General features: G+C 38.1%; 3 protein-coding genes and 1 long non-coding RNA gene across 4 annotated transcripts; 3 read left to right on the top strand and 1 right to left on the bottom strand.

Annotated features, from left to right (window-relative positions):
* On the top strand, positions 1-4435 carry LOC126630966 (uncharacterized). The gene is made up of 2 exons (XM_050301133.1): positions 1-657; positions 4326-4435. Exons 1-2 carry the CDS (start codon positions 151-153, stop codon positions 4404-4406), a joined length of 588 nt encoding a protein of 195 aa, XP_050157090.1. The 5' UTR covers positions 1-150; the 3' UTR covers positions 4407-4435.
* On the top strand, positions 1581-2238 carry LOC126630976 (uncharacterized). Its single transcript, XR_007626178.1, has 2 exons — positions 1581-1668; positions 1888-2238. It is a non-coding gene; the product is annotated as an uncharacterized LOC126630976 (long non-coding RNA).
* A 6409-nt stretch (positions 4436-10844) lies between the features above and the next one.
* On the top strand, positions 10845-15834 carry LOC126630950 (cyclin-A2-2-like). The gene is made up of 12 exons (XM_050301113.1): positions 10845-11095; positions 12020-12379; positions 12590-12863; positions 13009-13142; positions 13380-13472; positions 13862-13995; positions 14254-14329; positions 14526-14602; positions 14686-14719; positions 14813-14962; positions 15054-15188; positions 15333-15834. The coding sequence occupies exons 2-12, from the start codon at positions 12080-12082 to the stop codon at positions 15393-15395; spliced, it is 1470 nt and encodes a 489-aa protein (XP_050157070.1). The 5' UTR covers positions 10845-11095; positions 12020-12079; the 3' UTR covers positions 15396-15834.
* A 715-nt stretch (positions 15835-16549) lies between these two features.
* Positions 16550-19455, bottom strand: LOC126630949 (serine/threonine protein phosphatase 2A 57 kDa regulatory subunit B' kappa isoform-like). Its single transcript, XM_050301112.1, has 2 exons — positions 17576-19455; positions 16550-17330 (listed from the first exon to the last, which is right to left on the bottom strand). The coding sequence occupies exons 1-2, from the start codon at positions 18755-18757 to the stop codon at positions 16974-16976; spliced, it is 1539 nt and encodes a 512-aa protein (XP_050157069.1). The 5' UTR covers positions 18758-19455; the 3' UTR covers positions 16550-16973.
* Between the last annotated feature and the right edge of the window lie 241 nt (positions 19456-19696).

Genomic DNA, 19696 nt, shown 5'->3' with positions numbered 1-19696 from the left:
ATTCAAGATGATATTCCTTGGTGTATGCTTTTCGCAGACGATATAGTGTTGATAGATGAAACTCAGGAAGGGGTAAATGCAAAGCTTAACCTTTGGAGAGAAGTGTTGGAATCTAAAGGTCTTCGCCTAAGCCGATCAAAGACATAATATATGGAGTGCAAGTTCAGTGCAAATGGAGGCCAAAACGAGTTAGGGATGAGGATCGGAGATCAAGAAATACCAAAGAGCGACCGTTTTCGTTACCTAGGATCTATCTTGCAAAAGAACGGAGAATTAGATGGAGATCTCAACCATAGAATACAAGCTAGATGGATGAAGTGGAAGAGTGCATCCGGCGTGTTGTGTGACCGCCGTATGCCATTGAAGCTCAAGGGAAAATTTTATAGGACGGCAATAAGGCCGGCGATGCTGTATGGCACAGAATGTTGGGCGGTGAAGCATCAACACATACACAAAATGGGTGTAGCGGAGATGAGGATGCTTCGTTGGATGTGTGGGCACACGAGAAAGGATAAGATTAGGAATGAGGATATCCGGGGTAAAGTAGGAGTAGCCGAAATTGAAGGAAAGATGAGAGAAAATCGGTTACGATGGTTTGGACATGTGCAAAGAAGGCCTACTGACGATCCGATTAGAAGATGCGACTATGGGACAGAGGTTCAGGGCCGAAAGGGTAGAGGAAGACCTAGGAAAACTTTGGAAGAGACCCTAAGAAAAGACTTAGAGTACTTGGATCTAACGGAGGACATGACACAGGACAGAACACAATGGCGTTCTAAGATTCATATAGCCGATCCCACTCAGTGACTTGGATTTTCCAAGTCTCCAACCGAGAAGTTTTCCTCACTTAAGAAATTAAAGGAACACTACCTCAACCTACATGCTCCACTCACAAAGCTTCAACATACAAGCTTCAACAAAAGAAAATTCAAAGAACTTAGCGAAGAAGGCTTTGGTGTATTTAACACAATACGTTGAAATGAAGGAAAACTTATTTATTGATAACCCTGATAAGTTACAAATATGTACATATACATGAGTCAAAATAAACAAACAAGAGGGAGCCTTCACAAAGGTTGTTTAGGAGAAGTCTCAGCAGTCGGTAGAGCCCCAGAAAGAGAAGGCACCGGAGGGGGATCATTCGGAGCCTCAATACTGGACAGAACCCTAGAAGGATGAGGCATCAGAGGTTGATCATTTGGAGCTTCATTACGCGGTACAGCCCCAGAAGACGAAGGCAATAAATGCCTTTGGAACAAACCCACAAATCTCTGATGATCAAGTAAAACCTGACCATCAGATTCCTTCATCTGGTCAAGCTTCATTTTCATGTTTGTAACATAGTCATGTGCGAGCCGGTGCAACTGTTTATTCTCATGCTTGAGCCCTCTAATCTCCTGTTTGAGACTCATCACTTTAGCCGCCAATGATTCAACTTGGCGGGTTTGAGCAAATAGGCGTTGAGCCATATTAGACACAGAACCTGCACACTGAACACTGAGACACGTGAAGCTTGCAGCTCCCACTACATCGCTCTGACTAAGAAGGGTAAAAGAATAGCAAAGAAACAAAATTAACAAAGTTTAGACACATAAATTTTGAAGGTCTAGCTACCATATTATTACCCACAAGGGTAAAGGAACAGTACCACTGCTGGATAATTGGAAGGTCCCGGTGTGTCAACCTCTGTACTTCGTGGCATGGTAGACTAGCAAACATGCCCAACCTTTACTCACATTCGAGAAAACACTCCCAACAAGATTGCTTGCTCCAAAATCGAAGAGGTACCGCCTTCCGAATCTCGAGAGCCAGACTCCCAACATGATTACTTTCTAAAAAATCGAAGAGAGGGTAAAGGAATAGTACCACTGCTGGATAATTGGAAAGTCCCTGTGTGTCAACCTCTGTGCTTCGTGGCAAGGTAGACTAGCAAACATGCCCAACCTTTACTCACATTCGAGAAAACACTCCCAACAAGATTGCTTGCTCCAAAATCGAAGAGGCACCGCCCTCCGAATCTCGAGAGCCAGACTCCCAACATGATTACTTTCTCAAAAATCGAAGAGAAGGTAAAGGAACAGTACCACTGCTGGATAATTGGAAAGTCCCTGTGTGTCAACCTCTGTGCTTCGTGGCAATGTAGACTAGCGAACATGCCCAACCTTTACTCACATTCGAGAAAACACTCCCAACAAGATTGCTTGCTCCAAAATCGAAGAGGAACCGCCCTCCGAATCTTGAGAGCCAGACTCCCAACATGATTACTTTCTCAAAAATCGAAGAGACACCGCTCTCTGAATCTCGAGAGCCAGACCCCCAGCAGGATTGCTTTCTCAAAAATCGAAGAGGCATCGTTCTCCGAATCTCGAGAGCCAGATCCCTGACAGGATTGCTTGTTCGAAAACCGAAGAGGCACCACTTTCCCAACTTCAAGAGCTGGATCTCATTGGATAAAGCTTGTCTGTAATCTTCACACGCAACATCAGCTTTCCAGATACCACAGACCACTTTTTCAAAGTGCTCTGACAGAGTTAAAACATGTGAAGCTGGCAGCTCCCACTACCGTGCTATGACCAAGCAGGGTAAAAGAATAGCATTATTACTTGATGTTAGGGAGACTCCTATATATGTCGACCTCCATCCCCAACGGACAGGCAGACCTGCAAAAATGCTCAACCCTTCCTCTTATCTGAGAGGGCACTCCCAACGAAACCTTTCGAAATATTCAGCTTTCTTTCCCCCCGATAATACCTCTGCAAACAAGCTATACTAGAGCAAGAATATCTCATATCATCAGGGTTAAAAGCAAGAGTATCCCATATCATGCTTTTTCCCTGTCTTTTCCTTTGGCCTTGTTCTTACCTGCAAGACAAGGAGAAAGAGAACAATCAGTCAGCACTTGGAATCAAGCTTCCAGCCAGGAACTGACTGCCTGGAACCCCTTACCTGAGTACTTACCTGGCATTGCTCTCGAGTACTCATCTTCAATATCTTATGCTTCCAGGGAAGATACCGCATCTGCCTGAGGAACAGATAGGGCAAGTGAGAAGGATACAAAGAAGCATGTGGAGACAAGCGTAACAGCACACGTGCCGATACATCCATTACTCTGTCAAAAACAAAAGTATCCCATATCAGCAGGGTCGAACGTACTCTAGATTTGATGGACTTGTTTTGACCCTCAAATTCTTCAGTCGGCCTTATACTCTGGAGGAAACCAGAAAACCCTCCAGTCCAGTTCAAGAATAAGCATGTGGAAAGTTACTTCTTCAAAAGCAAAAGTATCCCATATCATCTATTCTCATTTTTCTTCTCTTTATCCTTCATGCTGCCTGCAAGATAGGGAGAATGTGAACAATCAGCCGGAGCTCTGATTGCTTACCTTGTCTGTCACCTCTTTCAGCAGATCCCCTAGCTCAGCGACTTGGGGGACTCCTACTACATGGTTTGTATCGCGTTTGACCAAGCTTGAAACTACAAGTAAGCTTCAAGTGAAATTGATACATTACCTTGTGCATCTCCACCAGTTAAAGATACCACCCCTGGATGGAGGAAGAGTACTTCCAGAGAAGATGCCACATCTACCTATGAGACAGATAAGGCAAGTCAAGACGATACCACACCCTGGTACTTAGAAGTTTCGTGATTACGAGATCATTCTCCCACAATATTTCCTAATGTCATTTGTACTAAATCATTCACTTGTACTCACTAAAGGAGAGCTTAAACCTATGTACTTGTGTAAACCCTTCACAATTAATGAGAACTCCTCTATTCCGTGGACGTAGCCAATCTGGGTGAACCACGTACATCTTGTGTTTGCTTTCCTATCTCTATCCATTTATATACTTATCCACACTAATGACCGGAGCAATCTAGCGAAGATCACAAAAAGCGACCGTTTTCGCTACCTAGGATCTATCTTGCAAGAGAACGGAGAATTAGATGGAGATCTCAACCATAGAATACAAGCTGGATGGATGACATGTAAGAGTGCATCCGGCGTGTTGTGTGACCGTCGTAGGCCACTGAAGCTCAAGGGAAAATTTTATAGGACGGCAATAAGGCCAGCGATGTTGTATGGCACAGAATGTTGGGCGGTGAAGCATCAACACGTACACAAAATGGGTGTAGCGGAGATAAGGATGCTTCATGGGATGTGTGGGCACACGAGAAAGGATAAGATTGGGAATGAGGATATCCGAGGTAAAGTAGGAGTAGTCGAAATTGAAGGAAATATGAGAGAAAATCGGTTCCGGTGGTTTAGACATGTGCAAAGAAGGCCTACTGACGCTCCGGTTTGAAAATGTGACTACGGGACAGAGGTTCAGGGCCGAAGGGGTAGAGAAAGACCTAGAAAAACTTTGGAAGAGACCCTAAGAAAAGACTTGAGTACTTGGATCTAACGGAGGACATGACACAAAACCGAGCGCAATGGCGCTCTAAGATTCATATAGCCGACCCCACTTAGTGGGAAAAGGCTTTGTTGTTGTTGTTGTTGTTGTATAAACAAGTGGAGATGCAAAGTTGACCTTTTAGAGTGTGTCTTAAACCTAAATACTTTCGTGCTGCCATTAACAACGATTTGTCCGGCTTTGGAACACTATTTTGAGAATTTTCATGTCGGATTTGAGTACAATTTGGTGATTTGAGGTGAACCTACTCAGCTCCAAAGGCTTGATTTTGCTCTCCACATGTTTATCTTGTGACAAAAACATCAAGTTCGATGTGGCTGGATGCCCCGTTGTAAACCAAAAGAAACATCAAGTTCGAATGATTAATTTAGTGGATTGTCATTAATTGGAATCTTAAACAAACTACAAGACTTCAATTGCCAAAACTGAAACTACAAGTTCTTGAGTGAAAGATCCGCAAAACTACGCACCAATTGTAAATGTAGTTTGACTTTATCACACTATATTGATAGAATGATATTTAAATTTGCGAAATACAATACAAGTGATTGAATGTATTTTGAAATGGTATTGCAATTTTAGATGGGGAAAATTGATGAACTTGGAGGCGGTGGAAGCTGTGGGACTTGTATAGTTGAGGTATGAACTTTCGATCGTTCATATTCTTACATCTTCTTGAGTTTCTTCGGTTGAAATTGGAACGTACGGGAGGTGGAGGAAGGCTGTCAATTTTTTTTGTTCAATTCAATAATACAAGAACAAATGCGGAACTCAAACGTTTGTGGTTTTTGTGCAGATTATTGATGGGAATGATCCTTTGAATGAAAGATCAAAGAACCAATCCCGAACTCAAATATTCAAAGAAGGCAAGTTCTCTCTCTCTCTCTCTCTCTCTATAGCACTATACTTTTTCCAATACTCACCGGCTACGAATCTCAAACCCCATTTCTTACATGCCAAGTAGGTTAGTGTGTTTGCTTATTTCAAATCGTGTGAATGACTTCCTTGCAGTTTGTGTTTCCTCTTCAGTTTTCGCTTTAGCTTCTGTTCAATTTTCATTCGAAGTCTATACTTAGTAATTTCGGCGTTGGTTGAAACATACAGAAATTGGAATCTTGGAGACTTGCTTGTCAAACTGTAGTGGGAAATAAGGAAAATTCTGGCAAGGTACTTGTCACTCCTCTGGTTTCTTTTCTATTTATGAATCTCTCGCTATCGTAATCTTACTAGTTATTGTGATGATTGATGCACTAAAAGATCAATAGTTTATTCACAACTTGTATAATCCTCATTGAGAAACAACGTCTATAAGGAGTCGTGTCACATCCTACGTTTTCAATTGGTTTTGGAATTTTCTTTCATGTTGTTGCTAGTGTAGATGAAATCGACATTCTTTTATGTGCCCCCTGAGTTTTAATTTCCCGGAAAACAATAATGCTTTCTCCGACATCATGTAGTTTTGCTGCATGAAGTTAACTCCAAAACTAGATGGGAAATGTTCTTGTGTTGTTGATTCAAAAATTCGTTCATATAGACATCAGAGTTTTTTTTTTTTTTTTGTCAAACGATGCATTTTGGTTAGGATAGGATGGCACGGCAATTCTGCACTGAAAACGCTTGTTTTTGTAACAGATATCTTTCGGATTGTGGATTGTTGTAGGTTGTTGTTCAGAGGATTCCCCAGTGAAAAAAGTAACCTGTCGAGCAATGGCACCATGTTCCACTGATGAGTATAAATACATATAGCAAATTTAGAACTAAGATGACGCTTTCTTCCCTAAGTCACGGTACATTCCAATACGATACAAGAGAGAGAGAGAACTGGACGATACACCTTGTTACTTGTTACATGTCATGTGAGTACTATGACATTTAAATTTGTTATATCCTCTTGTGACTTATTGTGAGAGAGAGAGAGAGAGAGAGAGAGAGAGAGAGAGAGAGAGAGAGAGAGAGAGAGAGAGAGAGAGAAATGGACAATACACCCTACTACTTGTTTACATGTCATGTGAGTACTATGACATTTAAATTTGTTCTATTAGACTCATCGATAATGGTTATATGTGATCTGATTTGTTGAACTACATTAGCGTAACATCTCCAAGTTATTTTCCCCAACCTAATTTAGGCATCATAGTAATCTAATTTCAGAACTTATGTTACATCCCAAGATCTCCAGGTTATTCTCCTCACCCATCTCATCGATGTTATTAGGTCGCAAGGTGTGGGCGGGGACCTTCTTTGAATTTTTATGACCATTTGACAAAATTAAGTGACAGCTAGCAGAACATTCTGTTAAAAAATGCCAATCAAATTTAAATTAAATTTTGTCACATGTCACCTATAATTAAAATGTACGGTCACTCAATATTGTCACATAACTGCAACAGTCTCATGCATGTTTTAATACTGTCACATGACCGCAATAGCCTCACGCATGTTTTTTTTTTCAAGATAGGAGCGGAGCGAAAGAGATCCCCTTCGGATCTCTCCCATCAAAGTTATAATAATTTTAGTCGTTTGATCAAATTTCAAAAGCCCAGATTAATTGATTATGTGGCTTTAGTGGGAGAGATCCGAAGGGGATCTATTCCCGAAGCAGAGCATCGTCTAAAGTTGTTACATTTTGGTATCTTTTTTTTAAATTTTTTTTATTAGCACTTTTTGCACATCCAATGATCCAAATTCTTTGTTATTATTGCCATCTTTTGAAGTCAATGTTGGTCAAAGGATCCTCTCCGGATTCATTTTATGGGGACATTCTAGTTGATCCTAACCGTTCATCGTATATCGTGTGATCAATTTTCGTCAGATACTATTTGTGTTTAATTTTAAATAATAAAAATCAAATGATTTATGATTACATGATACACGATAAATGGCTAAGATGTATGAATCCTGGATCCGGATGAGATCCAAATCCCCATTATTCATTCATCATTCAAACAAATTAATATTTTATTGGAAATACGGAAGTACATTTTTTCCGATGCAGATTTGGATTTGATTTGGACTTTCAGTTTGAAAGTTGTTGGGCCCACCTTGTAGGATAGCGTAGAGGGCCACAATGGACCACAGTGGGCTGGGTTGGGCTTTGTGACAACAATTATTATTATTATATTATTTATTTTAAAAATAAATATAAATAAATAAAACCTTCATCAGATATTTGACTGTTGAGTGTTGACAATAAGATTTACTCATATTTGGTAACTTTTCATTAGATTTGTGCAGTTTTTCATTAGATTTGGTAAGCATTTCACTAGATTTTGGAAAATTTTTACATAGATTTTCTCATCAGTGATATATATATAGACCGACTTGATTCAAAATTTAAGGGCTCGTTCATTTAGAATTTAAAGACCTACTAACAACCATTTTATAGAAAAAAAAACCACTAATAAATACTCTTATAGAAAATATACTAACAATTTTAAAATGTATACAATTTTGTTTTCTAGTGGTACAACGAAATTAGATGGTCTGAACTAGAAATACAGAAATAGCTTTACCCACAAAATGACAAAAACATGAATGTCAATTTTTCTTCAGTGTCTTTCTTTCATTTACCCTCATATTTTCTTCCTTTATAATTTGAAACACGAATATTTAATGTTTCCTTATTTTGTTTAATTTTATTAATAGTTAAGGATAAAATGACAAAAAAAAAAAAATTGCCGTAAATTAGTGTCCATAAATATTTTTTCTTACAAATAAATAAAAGATCTTAGTTAATGGTAATTAAGGAATTAATTAGAGACATTTCCACCTGAAGTTGTGGGAATAATTACAAAAACATCTCAAACACTTTCCATTTCTGGTGAAATTAACCATTTGCTTGGACCTCATCTCACACTCATACAGACACATGGTGCGTGCCACGCTGGACCTTTTTCCAATCAAATTTTAATTGATTGGTTGTCAATGTTGAAGAAAGAAAACCCCAAGAAATTGAATGTTTAGATTTTCATATGAAATTCATTTGACTTTTGTCAGTTCCCTCCTTTGAGAACACCTTTAATTCACACATTTTGTGAAACCTCACTTTTCCATTACTGTTTAATAAAATTGACAATACATGGCTCGTTTGGAAGTGTTTTTAAAATGATTGAAAGTATTTTTAGAAAAGATGTTTTTAAGTCCAAAAGCACTTGAAGTGCTTTTCCTGAATTTACTTTGGTTGATTTGGTTCTAAAAATATTTTTACCAAAAATGATTTCTGTTCATTCTAAGAGCACTTTCAAACGAGCTCATAATTTTTGTTTGGCTACATTTTATCGAATATCATTGTAAAGAGGCTCTAATTTTAGACTCACTCTGGGAGTAAGAAAGCTATAAATCTTACTTTTGTGGTGAAATTGGCAAAGCAATTATATGGTTGTTTGTGATTGTAGTGCTTAAAAAAAAAACAACTTGTTAAAAAATCTTGAACAGTAAATGTGTTTGGTAAAACAAAAAAAATTTAAAAACTGCTGTCAATAAAATTAGAAAAGCATAAAAACGCAGAAGCATGGTCTATCATGGTTCTAAAAAATGTTTTTTTTTTCTTCAAAGCATAGTAATCAATGCTCATTTAATGAAACTTTCAAATAGCAAGTATACCCCCACATGTTTTACAAAATTACAATATTTGGCCCTACATTATTGTCTTTGACAATTATTATATTACATTAAATATCATATCATTTTTTGTCATTTAATATATTCAAAGCAATTTTTATAAAAATTTACCAAACACTCAAACACTATTTTATATATATATATATATATATATATTAAAAGCATTTTTACAAAAAAAGTTTACCAAACACTTAACAATTTTATTTTACAGTTGTTTATTCTCAAAGCACAATAGAAGCAGTTTTTTTTTTTAAAGCACAACAACACCAAACTAGCCTATAGTATTCTTATATATTACACATGTAGTTGTAGAGGCATGACTTTTAATTATTAACCAGTGTAAATTGTGCGAGGGGTTTTATCTTGTAATATTAATCCCTTGTATTATATGTTATATATATGAAATTTCAATCGTTATTATCACTTTAAAAATTTCATTATACACTTCTCACAAATGTATTTTTCTTTCTAATTATAGAAAGTTTGGAATGCGAAATGAGATTTTTAAAGTGCTAATAACAATTTCCTTCATTATTAGTTGGTAATCAAAATTTGGGGTAATATTTAAATTTGACATTATTTTTATTATTATTATTTCAAAGAAAAAAAGTTTTGGAGATTTGATCATTTGAATAGTAACCATTGAATTCAAATCCAACAGTACGTGAGACCTTCAAAACTAGACTAGGGTGGCTAGGGTTCCTTCAATTCAAAGTCCCACTTTGGAGTTGGGGCCCCTTCTCTTGGCACACTAGCGCTAGCATGCACTAGCATACAGGTGATTGAGACCTTTCAAACCCTTTACATATATAGGATAATATTATTAGGACGCATTTTTAGAGGTCAGCGTGCCCTTGCATTGTTGCTTGTAGTTGGGTCAATATTTCTTAAATTAATTTTGGATCAATGTTTATTATTTTATAAAGAGAACTTTAACGAAAAGCACCCGGTATTGTTCACTTTAACGAAAAACCATATTTTTACACTAAAAAGTCAATCTTGGTACTATTCATTTTACCCTTTATTTTGTCCTTATCATTAAAACTCAAAGTTTTCAAGCCCTTTTCATTAGTTTTCTTTTTTATTAAACACTCAATTCAAATTGGTTGTTAGAGCATAAATAAATCCATTAATTTGAGATCATATTGTTAATAGTATACTGCTCCTTATCTAAATATTACAATTCATGTAAAAATTGACCTTAGTAGAAAAAGACCTACAAACCACATTTGGTAATGCGCTTTGTTCTTGTAATGCAACATGAAAATCATTTCATCCTTAAACAATTCGTTAAGGAGTTTATCATCGCTGAATATGGTATAACTAACTTGGGTATTTAATAATCTTAGGTTTGATGTAAATGTTTTAACTCTATTTACCGAGAGATTTTTAAGTGTGCCCAGAACACTGAATGGTATCCCACATGTAATCATGTTATTGTACATTGGAGGAATAATTTTTTTTCAAGTATCATTTAAATTGTATAATGATATGTGACATTTTGCCTTGTATTCCATGCACATTGTAAAATATCTTCTATTTAGCCCGTTCCTTAATAAAACTCCTTTATATAAGGACAATATTACAATCACAATTTCTTGTGCTTCGCATGAGCTCATATATCCAAAATTAGAGGGAAAAATACACCGTTTCATATTTATATCAAGATCACAATCAATCTGATTGACAATTTGCAAACCTAACATGCCATATGTTCAACAAAAACCAAAAATTCATAACACAAATCCAATGATTATCATTTCCATCGTCATGTGTTAAAAAGAGAAATAACAATAAGTCAAAATAACCAAAAAAAACAAAAAAACAAAAAAACAAAAAATGTTTTTGCTTTTTGGCTTCCATGTGGAATTTTGGAAGTTCAAACAATAAACCCCGTCCCGCTCACGCTCCTCCCCCTCTCTCCCTTTATATCAACACACACTCTCTCTTTCTGCTGTCACTTCCACACATTTCCTTTTCCGAAGCTGAGCCTCCGGACCCACTCCTTCTTCCTCCGAGCTCTTCCGGCCGTCGCCGTCGTCGGAGCTCCCGCAAGCATAGTAAGCCCAGCTCCCACTCTCATTTTTCACTACCAACCAGCAAAAAGGCTCAGTTTTTATGCATGCCAATTGTCTGAGCCTCCTCTCTCTGTTATCCACTGCCAGATTCTCACGAAACCATGTCGTTTTACGCTTGCTGGTTCGCTCCATGGATCTGGCGCTGGTGTCCTTATTTTCCTTTTAAATCTTTTACGTTTTTATCGGTTGAAATTTGGTGCATTTTTTATCAACTGCGTTTTTTGTGAATTTTTACGATCAGATGGGGGTGGGAGGTGGGAATTTTGAAGAAATTAGGGTTTTGGGGCTGGATTTTGCGGTGTTTTCGGCCTCTTCCTTTTTTGGTAAAGTAGTTTTTTTTTTCCTTTAATTTTCTGTTTGGTTGCTGGGAAAATGTGTCAGAGGAATAGAAGATTGCTAAACATTTGTCTTTCATGCGCTCTGGACCTGGAAAAAGCTAAAAATGCCAGTTTCTCATTTAATTTAATTAAAAACAAGCAATGGCTGATGAGAAATTAAAAAGCTTTTCTTTTTCTTCCCATTTTCTTAAATTTTTATTTACAAAATAATAAGTGATCGCAATTTGCAAGGCTAGAAAATGGTTTTGTGGTTATGGCATGGGAACCCTTTTGAGGTGGCTTCATGTGAATCCCCTGTTTTGCTTTGACATTGCAAGTTGTTGTGGGTTTTGTCAAATGAAACAGAGTAAAATTCCCTAAATTTTGCTCCTTCAATGGAAAAAATCCTTGATTTATCTTTATGTTGCATAAAACGCAATCGAATTTTGCAGAGGACCGTAAAGGGCATTTCGTTTTTATCCTTTTGTACTCGGCGAAAATTGTTATTCGGGCTGATTTCTTATGCTTGTTTCGTTTGTGAAAACATGCACAGTAACTCTTGTTGACATCAACTGATTTGAAAATGCAGGTTCCATGAACAAGGGTTCCGACTGAATTTATTATTTGCTCTTCTACAAGGCAGGCAAATATGAATAAGGAAAATGCAAATGCTGCCGAAGTTGAAGACCCTAATGTCCGAATCACAAGAGCACGGTCTAAAGCCTTTGGCGCATCCAGTGAGGAACTCTCCTCCTCGAAACTTTTCATTAAACAAGATCAGAAGCGTGGTCTTCGAGCGATTTCCAAAAGAGCAGCATCAGATGAGAACAAAGCATCTGCAATTGCTAATGTTGGCTTGCAGCATAAAAGAAGGGCAGTGCTTAAGGATGTAGGAAACATCACCTCTGAAAATTCATACGTTAATTGCACTGATGCATCTCAGATTCAGGTATACATTTGAATGTTTTGGTTTCTAACCCTACGTGCAAAAGTACTGAATTGTGTCTGAATATTTATGTTTGTCAAGAAACCTCACATGATTTCGAATTAATTGAACTGTTACCCTTATACCTGACAAAGGGGACGATGATATGCTTGATTGTCTATTATGTTAGTACTTTTTAAGTAATTCTAACTTAGAATTTGTTGGTACCGGTAGACTAACAAGCAGGCTAGAAGAGGACTTGGAAAGAATGTTAAGGTGGCCTCATCTGTCTCTGAAGCAATTCCAATAGTTCAAGACGACGTAAAAGCAAAGTTAGCTGAGGAATTATCCAAAATAAGGGTGGCAGAACCCTTAGAGCCCACTCTGCCAAAAGAGCCAGTACCCCAGGGTATGAATCATACCTTGGGACAACATAAAGGAGCAGATTTAATGCTTACAATACTGGCTCCCGCCGAATCTGCTGAACTTTGGAACCCTCAAAAGAAAGGTATATTTTATCTTCTTAAACTGACTAGTTTTTTGTGCCTGTGCCTATAATTTTGTTAGAGTGATGCTTGCAAAGTCTAAAACGAGAAGTGGAAACTTGAAATCATTTTAGCAAAGCATAATGATGCTTTGATTGGACCATGCAGAAGAATATATGGTCGGGGAGATAGTGGGATCTTCAAATGTCCTGGACATCGTGAATATTGACTCAAACTTAAAGGAACCTCTAGCGTGCAGCTTGTATGCCTCTGATATTTACAGCAATATCTGCCTGACAGAGGTTAGTGTTTCAGAATTCTAGTACAGCATGACATTATTAATTGTAATCTTACAGAAATATTGATTCTTCGCTTGAATTGACAGGACAGAGAAGTGTAAGGTTTCCTATATATTAAACACTGAAACAATTTATCTAATTATACTGGTGCATAGTAAAGGAAAGGGAGATCTGTGCTTGCTAAAATAACGTCAGGAACATTATTGATTCTGACTTTAGAGAAAATTTATTCTTCCTCAGGTAGCGCGAAGACTTTCAACTGATTATATGGAAAGATTGCAGCGGGATATCACTCCCAGCATGCGAGGAATTTTGATTGATTGGCTTGTGGAGGTACTTATTCAAATGGCTCTGATATTTCTACGATATGGTGTGCCTTTGCTTAAAGGCATCCATGCTAATCTCTTCTTAATAGGGATACTGAAAAACCTGGACTTCAGTCCCAAAGTATAAAGTCCAACTTTTCTTCTTGTTTTGCAGATATTGAGCCTTTTTCTGTTCCATTTAAAATGACCCTTGTGTGGTTGCTTACCGAATTCAAAAGGAGCTTTTTATCTTAGTCAAGAAAATCTGAACTTTATTGTTTCATGGATGTGCAATATTTTCGGTTCACAACAGAGCCGTGGGTTGAGCACAAAGCGAACTATTCTTTCGCCATTTACTAAAGAATATTTTCCGTTAACATATGCTTTAGTGTTAATATCTTCTCACGTCTCTTTCAGGTTTCTGAAGAATATAAGCTGGTTCCAGATACACTTTACCTCACAGTAAATCTCATTGATCGGTTTCTCTCTCAAAATTATGTTGAAAAGCAAAGGCTCCAGCTGCTTGGAGTCACTTGCATGTTAATTGCCTCGTAAGTGCTATATTAGGTGTATAGGTGGTGCTTTCTAGTGTCTTATTGTTAAATTATCAATAAAAAAGATCCTGATTGATGTTTACTCGGGCTATCTGATGGCATCATCTTTGGTAGACTTCGACAAACTTCTGTATATATGTGTGTTGTATGTGGATTGGCACATGAGTGTACATGAGGAAGCAATGACAATACTCCTTTTTAATTATTTTATCATTACATTAATTGAGGTTTATATATTTTTCTTATGACTCAAAGGAAGTATGAAGAAATATGTGCACCGCGAGTGGAAGAATTTTGCATCATCACAGACAATACTTACTCAAGAGAGGAGGTATGTACTTAGTCATAAACTTTGTCTACGTTAGACCTCATAAAACTTTGATTTGTTTACGTACCATAATTCGAAAGCAAAACCTTGGTGTGCAGTTCACATGGCAATGCCCACCCTCATGCTTACGTTCTAACTCTTTTCCATTGGTATAACTAGTTACGTACTAAGTCACATACTTCTTGATTAAATCTTGCAGGTATTAAAAATGGAGAGTCAAGTTCTAAATTTCATGCATTTCCAGTTATCCGTTCCCACCATAAAAACATTTCTTAGGTAATGCACTCACCAAGGTTTATCCATGTTGCTTAGAAAATGCCGTCTGATGTGAACTGAATAAACCGATTTTTGGGTTTCAGGAGGTTCGTTCATGCAGCTCAAGCATCTTATAAGGTATTCTAAGTTATACGTTGTCTGCACTTTAGCTTCTGAAAAATCAATTACCATACAAGAAAAGAGCTGTATTTCAATTACTTTGTTATGCAGGTTCCTTGTGTTGAACTGGAGTTATTGGCAAATTATTTAGCAGAATTGGCTCTTGTTGAATACGGCTTCCTGAAGTTCCTACCTTCCCTCATAGCAGCCTCTGCTGTGTTCCTCGCCAGATGGACGCTCAATCAGTCAGACCATCCATGGGTCTGCAAATCTGTGCCTCTCTTGTAATTGAGGGTTTTTACTTTGTTCTCATTGAAAATTGTCTGAAGAATGTCAGGTTTACATTTTGCAGAACCCTACTTTAGAGCACTACACCTCGTACAAAACTTCACAGCTCAAAACTACAGTTGTTGCACTGGAAGATTTGCAATTGAACACGACTGGTTGCCTCCTAAATTCAATTCGTGAGAAGTATAAACACCAGAAGGTATTAGGACTATATAAGTTTGTTTTCTGATTGATCACGTTTGTCAGAAGACGATTTTTAGAAACAGCACTTCAATGTTAAAACTCATGTCTAGTTTCACCTCATTTAGATTCAGTATTCTGATTCAAATTATTGTCTTGACAGTTCAAGTCTGTGGCTACATTGACCTCCAAACAACAGGTGGTTCACTCTTTCAAAGATCAATAATTCACTAACTCTTCCATAAGAGCTGAATCGTGACGGATATTTATTAGCTAGCAGAAGCTCTTTGCATTCGGGTACTTTGAGTTTGAGGGACATCCAGATCTCCAACATGAAATTCCTTAACCTTCCATCTAACTGTGTTGTCTGTTTGTCTGTCCGCCCGCCCTCCCTTCCTTTGTTGTTTAATGTTTCTGGTGCTTCCAGATATGTCGTTGGAGCCCTCAAATTCTTCTAGATTAAGACACAGTTAGGACAAACAATTATGTATTTGGCTCCTGGCAAAATAATGTACCAAACCTCTCACCACATGGGGGAAGTTTTAAGAGCTACTGTTACTTGGGTTGCAAGTTTCAAACAGGAAATGTGGCTCCTTGATTGTTTGTACCTAAAACTTCATATATGAAAAGAAAAAAAAAAAAAAGAAGAAAATAGTTATCAATCATTTTGCTGTGATTCTATTTGATACAACATGTACTGATATCTTCAACAGAAGTAACTGAGGTAATATGTTTGCAGGTGATATGTGTATATCATAGAGTTTTTGGGTCATCAAATCATTTTATGGAGAAGCACCTGTCAGATTGGAGAAGCACCTGTCAAATGGTTTTTAAGAAGCACTTTCAAATGAATGTGATTTTTTTTTGGAAGTGCTTTTTCAAGATTTGGATTCTAATGAAATCACTTCCAACAAAAGTACTTATGAGCATAGTGCTTCCTACGAAAGTAATCCCAAACAAGCCAAAATCCAACAACTTTCCATACAAACCAACTACTCGGTTCAAGATGGCCATTAACCTAATGTGATTGCAATGGACACATCAATGGTGTTCCTCGTTGAGGAGAAAAACTTTCATGCACCAATTGTATGAAATAGTTGTTTCACATCGATGACCATTTACAAGTCGCACAATGTAGCGAATGTGACCCATGTTTCATGAAACAGGTGCATGAAAGTCTTCATCGTTGCAAAATTATTTTTGTCAAACAACATGCCAACCAACAGGGGAACCCATCATGGATTATGATGTGACCACCTTACCTAGTTATCTCTTATTTTTCATATCTTTCATTATATCAGGTAGCTTTATATTTATAGCCTTATAGGGACCCATTAAATCAGAAGATCTGAGAACCTTAACTGAAAAGTGCCTGCAATATTTGGTTAATAATTTGGCATTGACAAACACATGGCTCTATAATTAGTTTTCATAAAAACATAGCTGAACATCAAGAGAACGACTTACATGGATCAGAACGCCACGGTAGGAGTAAACTCATTACACGTAAGTTGCTCTTGAACATCAAATATTACAGAGGGCTAAAAAGGAATCAGCCAATTAAGCTAGTAGTAGTACAGAAAATTGTGGGGAAGTCCTCCCCCAGAAACACCTTTCTGGGGAAGCAAAAAACAAGGTTACAACAACTGGCTGTCACAGGAACATTACAAAAATACAATCCCACCCCTGAAACTACAGCCATTTTCCATACATTTCTCGTAATCTCGTCACTCCCCACCATCGTAAAAAGGGAGGAAATAAGGGAAAACATCGGCTGTGATAGCATCAATTCGAAAGTTAATTTTTAACAGGTGATTGAGGTTGCTATAGGCGTTACCAGAACAGCAGTGTTTCCGGTTACTGGCTGGAGACTAGCTGCATTCTCTAACCGTTCCCATGCTTCCTTTCGCTTCTTGGCTGCCGAGCTTTGCTTTGCTTCTTCCTCCATGAAGTGGGCATGGCTGGAGAGGAATAGCTGCTCATCCATCTCCACAAACATCTTTCGGACATTTAAAGATAAATTCAGAACTGCTTGGTTCCAGTGGTTATGGGAGTTCCTCTCCAAGGCCGGTAAAATGATTGGCAGAATTACTTGACGATTATGCGCAATTAAGGTGACAATGTTGTCGTTGTTCCAAAAGAACAGGACCCTTTCAGCTACCTGAAACATTTAAACACAAGTAAATTGTAAATTGTTTTCCGAGGAATGAGCTTAAGACAAGAATATACGCATTCCCTGAGAAACACAAGAAGCAATCATCAAATTCCTCAAGGCAAATGTCTGCATTCCTAAAAGTTATCCTAAAACTTCTAGGTCCAAAATCTACTATAATATAAACATAATACAAGTCAAAGCGAAGATTAAATAGAACTCTTTTTAAACGAGACACTAAACCCGAAAATTACCTGGAAGTGGGAACTGTTAATGCAGCATGCTATCCGGCAGAACAAGGGGGCCATGATCTTCTGAAATTCCATCATGTTAACCGATTCCAAAATCTCTTCTAACTCACCCAAGAACATCACCTCTTTCTGACTACTTGTTATCGGCCAATATTTCAACAAACCCTTTATAACAACACTAGCCAACTTCGGCTCCTTCTCTATAAACTGCGTGACGCAATAGGACAACTGTTGGAAGTAAGACCCCAGATTCTTCGGCTTATGCAGAGGAATCAAAACCCTCCACAAGAATACCCTGTGCTCCTCTTTCAAGGGCAACGCAAACCCGCTAATAATACTCCCAAATATCTCCAGCAACTCAGCAACCCCATTATGTCTCTCTGTCTCAAACAAAAAGCGATAGAATATATTGTTGATAGCCTTGCGAATAAATGGCCTATGAACCATGAACTTGCCATAAATCCTATGCAGAATGGTCTTCAAACAATCTCTCTCCCTAGGATCCTCGGAATCAAACAACTCAAGCAACCTCAAAATAAACAAATGGTCTACATACTTCTTTGCAATCTTCGCGTCCAGACATGAAGAAGTCACGAATTTAAGCAGCAATTCATACACAATCTGCAAATGCGGCCAGGCGGGGTCGAACATGGGCTCATCATCATCGTTCTCACCCGCCCCACCGTTGGAACGCGACCGGTAATTTGGCGGGAAAACTCTGAACAGATTAATGGCACACATTCTACAGGTTGCTAAGATGGCAGGCTCGCTGAATCTCATCGACCCAGTTGCAACAAAGTCCACAAGTTCGAGCAATGTCTGCCTCTTAACATCTTTCTCTATCGAATTCTTAGTTGGGTCCGTAAAATCAAACGTTACGCAACAAAGGCTCACCTTGCTAACGAAGAGGTTCATCTTCTCCGACGTCGGCACGTCCTTGAACGGCACCAGAGGCTCGATTCCGGCCACCACGCTAGCCGGAAACACCGCAGACGACATGCGTTTCGGGGCATTCGCTTTACCCGGGCCCGAGCTATTTGCACCGTTGGATCGAGGGGTGCCCCCGCCGAGGCCAGACGGCCCAGTCCGGCTCCCGGAGCGGGGCGTGTTCGTCCGCGGCGACTCCGGCCTCTCGTCGGATTTCAAGGCCTTCCGCGGCAGTTTACTGAGAAATTGCTTGAGCATTGTGAAAATTATCAAAATATCAACAAAGACGGAGACTTTAGAACAAGCCCATAATTTGCCAGCAAACTAATTTATGAATTGGGGAAGAATAAAACCCTAATTTAGATTTGTGTCATAGATTTGAGCTCAAATTGGAGGAAAACAGAGGCAATTTCTGAAATTTCTTGAGATAAATGTTTGAAATTGAGGGCATTGAATAAAAATCAGATCCTGGCAATGTGGGTCCCCAGATTCCGATTCCAAAAACCAACACCAGCAAGAGCAACAACAATGGAAAACTCTGAGAGCATTCAAATTACTTTGCACTCACCAATCAAACATGAAACCTCTCAATAAATTTGGAGAGAGAGAGAGAGAGAGAGAGGAAGAAATGTACATATACATGAAAAGTGGGGGCAAATTTCAGATTGTTGAAGGTTTGAATCTGAAATTGGAAGAAAGATTTGAACTTTGAAACAAAAGGGGGTATTTTTTTTGTTGGAGAGATTGAAGAAAAAGGACAGAGATTCTGAGATGGAAATCTAAGGATTTTTTTTTGTTTTTTGGGTTGCTTAGTTTGTGATTATGGGATGCAGATTGTTGGTTGTGATCTCCATCTGTGGGACTTTACTGTTTTTTGTTTTCTTTTCTCGCTGTAATTTTTTATTTTCTTGTTTGATGGGAGAGAAAATTGTGGCATTTTCTCGGGAAATGCAGGGGTGTTCTCTTTTGGGGCAGTAAGTTATTAAAGTGAAATTGGGTGTAATTAGTAAAAAGTAAAATTAGTTTTTTTTTTAAGAAAAACCCTTAAAAAATTGGTGGGTTAAAAACAGGGTTTTGGTTTTGGCATGGAGTACGAGGGAGATTGAACACGTAAATGTGTGATTTCGTAGTTTCTTTGTTCTGTTTTTGGCTGCAGAGGCAGAGTGGTGGTGGATTTGTGAATCTCAATGTTTTGGG

This window comes from Malus sylvestris, chromosome 8 (assembly GCF_916048215.2).
Source record: "Malus sylvestris chromosome 8, drMalSylv7.2, whole genome shotgun sequence".
Lineage (NCBI taxonomy): Eukaryota > Viridiplantae > Streptophyta > Magnoliopsida > Rosales > Rosaceae > Malus > Malus sylvestris.
Note: the sequence above shows the minus strand (reverse complement) of the source record. Positions and strands in the feature narration are given on the sequence as shown.